Genomic DNA, 9,501 nt, shown 5'->3' with positions numbered 1-9,501 from the left:
CGGCATAGATTTTCAACTTTTTCCTAATTTTGCATAAATGAAATCCATAAAAATGTGAGGATATTTCTCGCCACCGATCTCTGAAAATGGGGAAATTCAGGGAGGCAAAAATGTAATAAATTATGCACAAAAGTTGGTTTTATTTAACAAATACTGTTTTTGGGCGCCAGTGAAATTTCGAAGAGAAAAATAAGAAAAAATACGAAATAGAGGCTTAAAACTAACGCCACCGCACTCACTCGCGTTTCAAAAGAAAATAATGTCGTAAAATAATAGATAAGATAACGAGGGAGAAAATCGATCGCGAGCCTGAGGGGCTCGGAGAAACCCGGCTGACAAAATATCCGATTGACGAGATTGAGAATGCTGGCCACGACAAAAAGTGGCGAGATAACCACGTGTTTTCGTCGTGGTGTAAACCGAGCGAAGACGACTTACTTGGGATATTTTTGATACAATTCCCTGTACAGCTTTTCGCACTTTACTCCAAAATTTATCCCAATATTTCAGTCAAGCCGGTGGTCGGTGTAACGCAACTTCGATGGGAAAAGCAAAAAATTAATGACAATTCATTACAATGAAAATAATGGGAACTGAGCCATGGCACGTACGTCAGGATCGTAATAGAAGTGAGCGATTTTTCGTGCTCCCTCGCCTCTCTTGTTGCGCATAAATTATCCATCATAGATCCTTGTGCACGCCGATAAATGCCGAATCGGACTCCTGCATCTCGCGCAGGAACAGCGACTCGCTGGTGAGCGAGGGTCGGGAAGGAAAAGAGCCAGTGACGAGAACTATCGATTGCCGATTGCACGGCCTTGAGCGGGAATTTTTGGACCGCGAAGTCGATAGCAGCGACGCTGATGCCGGTTGATGTTGACTTGGCCATAGGCTTGGAACCTCAACGCCAGGGAACTCATCTGATGATTTCCTCGAGTTGGAAACGATTCCTTGTCGAGACGACGTTTGATGTCTCTCGTCCAGTGAAAAGGGAGATTGTAGCTCGGTCAATTTTACGTGTGCGGTCGATGACGGTGTGCGCCGAAGAGACCGAAAAAACCGACGGCTAATAACAGTATTAATAAAAACCAAATGGGGGCAAATTGTGTAAAAATCGTGCTGTGCGTAAAAATATAGAAAAAGATGGAAAAGATAGCGATTTTGACGCTGCAAAAAACGAGTGAGCAATGTCATGGGGATTTCACCACGACGCGGGGCGTTGCGACACAATGATAAAAGTTATGAAAAATGATTTCTGCACATCTATGGGGACTGTACCACAAAGAGAAAACCCAGAATGGTCAGCAGCACAAGGCTACCCATTCAGCATTAAAAGTCCTTTACATATTCACCACTCCTACTAGTACCGATACCTCTATAAAAGAGAAGAGCGTACTCAGTATAATTCCATTCACGATTGTACCGTTCTCGAGCCAACCGGTTGTTCAGATTACTTTGAGGTGAGTTCTGCTCTCGTATACTACACACCTATTGGTTCGAGATTCAATACAATACCCATGCGTATTTTCCACTACGTAGAGCGGGATCGGTTAAGTGAATAAGATTTCTTGAAAATGGAGAATTAAATTTCGTTTTTCTAACCATCGAGTATGATAATATACAAAAATAAATGATTAATTAATCAATGCTGTTAACACTTTTCGTTTGCTATAAACTGAAAGAATCTCGACTCGTCGGACATTGAGAGGAAGCATAAGTATGGCTATTTATAAATAATATCACATAAAAACAAAAGTCCAGAAGAGCAAATAGGAAAAACCAGAAAAGATATGATTCGTGCTCAGCGGAACACCATGGTCGAACAAAATAGGTTGCGAAACAGTGCCAAAAATTGTTTAAACTTCTTCGTTATTTACATTTATAAACATTCGAATATAAAGACTGAAGAAGGTGCAATGGACTGGTAGTTTCAACAACTAATAAGCTTGAAAATTTTTCATAATTGTTTTTTTCCCGTAATAAGACATCATCTTGTGATAAACCGCGAATTACTAACTGTCCTTCATTTCGATGTCTCCATACAACAGTCCATACTGCATGACTAAATACCTTAGTTGGTGTGTCCTTGGCTCACTTCCGTGTGACGATATATCCTGAGTGCAACGGAGAATGTTACTCCGCATCTGAAATCCTTGAAAAATAACACTTGAAAATAAGACTCTTAAAAGAACAAATTTACACGTTTCGGAGTTCAAGTTTTAAACCACGTAGAGTGGAGAGTCCTCGAAGCGCCGAGTGGATACGATTTTTGTCGGGAGAAAGTATCGTTCGGCCGCCAAACAGATCGCTTCATTTCAGACATAAAGAATGATAAATCAGTTTATGTTGTACGTCATGCTTGCTCTTATTGAAATTAAATCATTTATGATAAAGAAACTTGAATGGAGCTGCATAATTTAAAGTGATTTCCTAATTTATTCAATCTAGATTGAATTTTCAATTATGTCCACCATGCGAATATTGAAATTTTCATTGCGAATAAAAAATGTTTTACAAAGCAGATCTGCAATATTTCAATGACGAATGTCCGTTTGTCAATTGATAATAACAATCAGTATAATTATCTTCCGTATTTTTATATGCTATATACATGTGGTACAAATTAATCATTCAAAAGGCTACAAAGTTTAAACGTTCGTTCAAATATTGCTATTAAGTTTTCCAACGATAGTCCGATCTTTTGAGAAATTTTTGTAATTTTAGGAGATAAATTGATATTATTTTGAGAAAGATTGCACAGAATCACATGATTTTCTACGACGTCTGAGTTTTAAGCGATCATATTTTTTTTATCGTTAGTTTGTTATCAGTATGTTCCACAAATAGTGAACTGAATTAGAGGAATGATGCTCTATGAGGCTATCGTAACAAGATCCTAGTGAAAGCCCCACCGTTTTCGAGATATTTAAATTCATTTTAATTTTTCAAAATCGCTTCTTAACGTCGACATTTTCAATTACTGTTTAAACAGAGTTACTTTGCCTAAGAGACGAGAAATTTATTCCGAAACATGAATAGCCATTCGTGAACAAATAATTGAGAATTTTCATAAATCAACTTCAAGCTGCCGTCGTGCGGTTAAATTGTAGCAGACTTGCACTGCATGATGTTCCAAAAGGTTATCCATTGAATGGAGATTTCAAAACGATGTATCGCTTTCGATTTGTTTCAACATAAAACGAGTTGTTGCATACTCATTTTATTCGAAAGGAACTGAATCTCATGAAACTACACATGACACAACTTAGAGATTAATTTACTTGTTTTTGTTCGTATCGCCTGAAAACGATTGTTTTTCATGGTCAGTATTCAACAGTAACAGTTTTTGTGGCTTGTATCAGTACTATTTTTGTATTTCATTTTGAACATCCGTTATAGAGATTATAACAATTAAAGGCTCTCTGAATATTGTTTCGCTTCTCAATTAATATTCCGTGTTGTGATCTTAACATGTTTCTTTCACAATTAAAAAAACATAGCTTTCCGCGGCTTCGTGTTGATTATGCTGAACAGAATTTGTGTTTCCGATTCGCTCCATTCGAAATCGAGATTAACTCAATAATATTGAATCAACCGATGAAACGTTATTATCTGCATAAGCAGTAGGGAAAATTTAACACATATGATAGAGATTCTCGAGAACTCGAAGGAATTCAAATGACCAAAAAACTTTCGTGGTCACATGGATTGGTTTTCTGATAGTTCATAATCCAAGCTATCATCTCTCAAAGTTCAATCTACTAACGTCCTATTTGCAGAACAATTATTAAAACATCCAATTTACAGCAACATTTTATCTCACGAACTGCTTGTAATCATTTTGTGGCTTCACCAGAAATGTTGTATCTACTCTTATTGGCCGGTTTGACCATCGTCAGCGGAGAAAATCCTTTCCAACCGTTATTCTCATGGAAAAAATTGGATTGGAGTTTTCCGAACGATGAATTGCGGGAGAGTTACGAAACTTCTGGTCGTTTTTCACCAACGAGCAATCTTCCGCTCGGTGTTAACATTTGGCACGACAAATTGTTCGTAACGGTCCCTAGATGGAAGAAGGGTGTCCCAGCTAATCTAAATTACATCGATCTCAATGAAACAATTGCTCAAGGTAATGATAATTGAGTGAGATACTTAAAGTTTATATAAAATAAATTAACGTTGAGGTAAAGGTGGAATAAAAGATGCATGGATTTGTTCTAATTAAGTTACCACGTCGTTCCGATAAAAAACAGACAAAATGTGAAACAATTGTATGATCTTCAATTGATTATGCAAATCGAATTATAATTCCGCGGTTGTATTACGAAAATTAATAAGGCATTCTGTTTTCGTATATTTACCCTAAATGTAAGTTTTCTCGAACACCTTCTTAGCCGATAAATCGCCACGGCTGACTCCTTATCCCTCTTGGGAAGACAACGATATTAACTCTGAAAATGGAATCGTCAACATCTTGCGAATGAGGATCGATGCGTGCGATCGTATGTGGGCGGTTGACAGCGGAGTAGATGACATTTGGGGCGAGTTCAAAGCCGTTCAACCGCCCAAGCTGATTGTTATTGATTTACCGACAAATAAGGTTTGAATAAAATGTGTTATTAAAAAAAAAACATCCTAGTTATCATTATTGCAACAAAAATATTAACGAGTGTAGTGAAACTACGAGCATTATATTTTTTTATCTTCAAATTTGTTTCAGATTATCCACAGGTACACATTCAAGGACAGTGATTTAACTCACAACAGTTTCTTCGCGGACAGTATTGTCGATGTCGATCCAAAAAACTGTGATGATGCTTACGTCTACAATTCCGATTTGGGTGGCTGTGGATTAGTAGTGTATAGTCTTGCCAAGAATGATTCTTGGCGTATACAACATAACTATTTTTCTTTCGATCCCTTGAACGGTAAGTATAAAAAAAAAACCGACGTTTTGGTCTGATGTCATTTATTTTTAGCATTTACAATATTTTTTCATTAATGAAAGTAAAAAATGTAACGAAATCATTCACATTTTTGTATCTTCCCTAGGAGATTACAATGTCAACGGAATTGAATTCCAATGGACAGACGGTCTCTTCGGTCTGACGCTAAGTCCTCCGTTTGCTAATGGTTCTAAAACCCTTTATTTCCATGCTATGTCGAGTACAACCGAGTTTGCTGTATCAACGGATCTAATCAAGGACCAACAGAGTCTTGCTAAACGTGACTATTACCAAAAGTTCTGGGTTGTCGGAGATAAAGGAAGAAATAGTCAAGGAACTTCGATGACATTGGATCCGGAAACTGGTATAATTTATTTCACCCAACTGAACAAAAACGCTTTAGCGTGCTGGGACACCCACATGGACCTTAACCCCAACACTTTCCGTGAGTGAATTCACGTATTCGTCGAATTGATGCATCTCGAAGAAAATCTATTTTAAGCTACTGAAATTATTCATTTAATTTTTATTATTACGTGGCGTAGAATGTCGAGACATTTTTTTATATATGAATAGTGCTGGATGTGCGTAAATAGCTTAAATCTAGCAAAGATAAGTATACTTAATTATACCTTTTCGTCATGACGATGAACGGTTTGAGGATAAACATTTGTCTGTGTAAAGTCGGAATAGAGATACTCACAGTAGCCCGTACTCGTTACAAGCGTCGTAACACGCGAATTCAGCAATACCAGTTTCTATGCAGCTTGTCAACGTGTCAGTGATAATTGGAATCTTACCCGCATTTTATGTTTTTCTATCGATTTCTTCATTTTGGTTCTAGTTTACGAGCCATCAACGAACACGACGTTCGGTTCAACACTGTGCTCAGACTTATTACTAATGATTGAGTTTAGGGTCATTCAACTATTTGATATACATGAAAAGACACATTTGAAAATTACAAAAAAGTTGATCATACAAGTTCTTGCAATTTTACTGATGGTGTAAGTGTGATAGGTAAACGATCGACGTTCCGTCTTCCATTTTCTTTGAGATAGCTCGTTGACATTATACGACAATCTATTATTTATTCAATTACTTTCAATATTGTTGAAAAAATATATTTGCTCAGTAATTATTCCAAAGGATAAACCCACCCAGTGACTCTGAGCGATTTAATGATGGAGATTTTTTTCTACAGGTATCGTGGCACAAGATAATACGACCATGATTTTCCCCAATGACCTTGCTCTCGATCTCTCGACACGGAAACTCTATCTTCTCACCGATGACTTAGCAACGTTTCAGTACTCAGAATTCGATTGGAATCGCACCAACTTCTACGTACATGTCGCCTCGCTTGACGACTTGGCTAAAGAATGCAAAAAGAATTCCAGCTGAAGAGGAGTGAGAAGCAAATGAGCTCAAGATGACAAAAGGTTTCGTGTAGCATTTTTTGTTTGCAAAAACCATGTTCAAATGTCGAAGATATTACAATATAATGAGCATTTTGTGGGAGAAGCCAGCCATTAAAAAATACAGAAAAACAATGGGAATATGAGGTTTTATCTTAAGTTGATCTATCTATCAGTTGCTTAAGTGCGAAAGAGATGAATGAAAAATGAGTTAATATTAGGACAGTACTGATAGACTATCTTAAAATTGTCTTCAAAGTCGAGTAAAGTGAGTTTGAAAAAGTAGGATCGTTATAAGTTAATTTTTTAAATCGGTCATCGTTTTTTATTGACCACGTAGAAAAAAGATTTATTTTCACAAATTTTCCAATGTTCGAATTTCAATCCATTGGGTCGTAAAAAAAAATAGATTTTGAGTTGACTGTCTCTAACAATTCGTATTTATTATTAATTTCGATAATTCGTTTGATTTCTAGATTTCGAACGGTCTGCTTGAGTCGGAGAATGTTCATCGTCAAACAGTGGGGAAACATTTCATCCTCAGCAGGCTGCCACGTTTTCATCTTTTCTCTGTATTTTTCCGTGATTTTTTTTCAAGACTCAATAGATTTCTTTTTTCTAAATATATGTTTTTTTTTTCACCAACCGTCTCCCAAAAAAATAGTTCTTTTTTTCCCGTTTCTAGATAGTTGTAGCACCTTGAGTAAATGTACAAATTTTTCGTGAGATTCACTATTCTATATCAGTGACCACACAGTTCAAACACATGCATGTAGTTTTACCTTACCAGGAGTTCGCGGTTCTGCAAGCAAGCTCCATTTCCTGCTTTAGTAATTACGGCTGTTAAAGATCAGGGGTAGTAAAAACACATCATTATCACACATTAGCTTCTCGGAAGACGCTATATATTTCAACTTTACATTTTGTTTCTTTCCATTGATGTACTATACTAAAACAAAACGTCCACTCTCGCTCTTTTTGTCTTTCTCTAATATTCACCATATAAATATACATGATCCATAAAATGCTATATTTTTAAATTGCCATGCAACTGCGAATTCTTTTCCTCCTTTCCATACATTACACTCATGGATACAGCAGTGCCTGTTCCATCTTATTTTTTAAATTCATTTTTGTTTAGTTCGTATTGAATGCTTCTTCGAATCCGTTACTTGAACTCGACTGGAATTTTTGACGTTTAAACTATTTGACACGGTTTCTCCTTTTACAAGAAAGCTTTGTTAGTTTTCACAGAAGGGCGGCAAAAATCAGCTGGCAAAGCTTTGCTGTATTAGGTAGAAGGATGTAGTGAAATTTCGTTTTTGGCATTTGTAGCCATTTCTCTATCACGCTATACGCTAACGAGCTACCGACTGATTCATACCTTTTAATTTACAAAACCTCGTTATTATAAGTGAATCATAAAGTTATTCACACATTGTAGTATTTATTTTTCGTCCCGAGTCGGAATATTGTTTATTATTATATTAATGGATGCTTTTATGTATAAACTTCTGCTGTCCTGAAGCATGCTTCGTGTAAATGAATCAACTATGAACTATCTCTTTCTCCCTCATGTCCTGTCACATGGAAACGAATGTAGTCACATGTTTTTTTTTCGGCTGCATATGAATGCACATTCGTAGAAATGCATTTATATTCTCTCACTATTAAAAACAATACTTTTCCCGATGCATACTGCTACATCATGATTAGTAACCCCTGACCTAATGAAATACCTATTAGATACAAAGTAAGAGAAAATGTAGTACACAGAAAAATAAGTCTCCCTTTTTAAAAACAAATATCATATCAACGCATAAAAATTATCGAGGCAAGGCAAAAGTGGCTGCCCAACTTGATAAAATCACTGTACACCGTTAGTATACACTCACCCAGCTCATTATACTAAGACACTATGATACACGCTACACGGATAGACTCACCCAGCTCACCATACTAAGACACTATGATACACGCCACACGGATAGACTCACCCAGCTCATCATACTATAAGACACTATGATACACGCCACACGGATAGACTCATCTTTATCACATTTATAAGAGACGTGTATTGCGGTCAAAGAATATTGTTACATACTAACCATTTATTGAACGCAATAGAAAAAAAAGGAAGTGAAAAAAATAATAATAATAACATTGCTTTTACATAGTATGCCCACCAAAACTCGGGAAGTTGATAAAGAAATAATTAGGTCCCCTTCATATGTGTCAACAGTATCGGGGAAATGAAGTTCAAATAAAGCGACAGATAAAGACAAAGGAAGTACCACTAAATATAAAATTCTCGGTCAAGGAAAGAAGCGGCACGTGCACTAATATATATAGTCTTCTGTGAGGCTGTAAGCCGCAAGGCCTTATCACAGAGAAAGAAAGAAAAAACATCCTGTGACGCAGTACCAAAAACCAGTAGTAACAATAGTATTTTCATACTTCGTTGCCATGCGCACTAAAAATACTTTTCTTATAAGCGAAAAAGAATAAGACAGGATAACCCCGGCAAGAAATTAGCCAATAGCCAGGAAGCCACTAAATGGGGGCAAGGGGTATTTAAACGAGAAAAAGCGACGCCCAAATAGGTGATTTCTACCAAATCTTTTCGAAGTCGTTACTACGTTCAATTATTTCGCGAATTTTCGTCTCAATTAAGACTTATAAAATTTTCAATAAAGTCTGCAAATAATCTGAAATTCAATCACCTACTCCACGAGTCAATTTATACTAGAGTGAACATTTTGTAAAAGTTAGAATTAATTAATAAGAATAAGTTCATTTATCGACAAGTTGTAACTTGTAACCCCTACGACGACGTTTTGTACCGGCCAACTGTAAATCAGGAGATCAGGAGAAATCCAACCAAATAAAATATCGACCAGCTTATAAATTGTGAATCTATCTTGTGAGTACTTATTTACAAACTTATGATAAAATAAATCATCATCACATCGCTGAAGGTTAACTTGTCATCCTTCAGAGCCTACATCATCTAGAAACTCGCAAAAATCATTCTTGCACTCCCATATTCGACAGACGTGGCTCTCGTCCCTGGGTAAAGGACTTGAGTGTCTTGACCCGAAAGAAGAGTCAATACCGTGCTGCGTTCCCAGCTAATT

The 9,501-nt window shown here is 36.6% G+C and overlaps 1 protein-coding gene across 1 annotated transcript; it reads left to right on the top strand.

Moving 5' to 3' along the window:
• Positions 1-943: 943 nt before the first annotated feature.
• Positions 944-8,646, top strand: LOC122411259 (protein yellow-like). Its single transcript, XM_043419948.1, has 7 exons — positions 944-1,460; positions 3,857-4,129; positions 4,395-4,600; positions 4,721-4,928; positions 5,053-5,391; positions 6,151-6,388; positions 6,841-8,646. The coding sequence occupies exons 2-6, from the start codon at positions 3,859-3,861 to the stop codon at positions 6,348-6,350; spliced, it is 1,224 nt and encodes a 407-aa protein (XP_043275883.1). The 5' UTR covers positions 944-1,460; positions 3,857-3,858; the 3' UTR covers positions 6,351-6,388; positions 6,841-8,646.
• Positions 8,647-9,501: the final 855 nt, after the last annotated feature.

The sequence above is a fragment of the Venturia canescens genome, chromosome 5 (assembly GCF_019457755.1).
Source record: "Venturia canescens isolate UGA chromosome 5, ASM1945775v1, whole genome shotgun sequence".
Classification (NCBI taxonomy): domain Eukaryota; kingdom Metazoa; phylum Arthropoda; class Insecta; order Hymenoptera; family Ichneumonidae; genus Venturia; species Venturia canescens.
The sequence above is the reverse complement of the archived record's forward strand: the minus strand, read 5'-3'. Positions and strand labels throughout refer to the sequence as shown.

Bases quoted from the DNA above. Each gene is read 5' to 3' on its own strand.
- LOC122411259 (XM_043419948.1), top strand. From the start codon at position 3,859: ATGTTGTATCTACTCTTATTGGCCGGTTTGACCATCGTCAGCGGAGAA. The intron at 4,130-4,394 runs GTAATGATAATT...ACACCTTCTTAG, and splicing joins CAATGAAACAATTGCTCAAG to CCGATAAATCGCCACGGCTG. The intron at 5,392-6,150 runs GTGAGTGAATTC...TTTTTTCTACAG, and splicing joins CCTTAACCCCAACACTTTCC to GTATCGTGGCACAAGATAAT.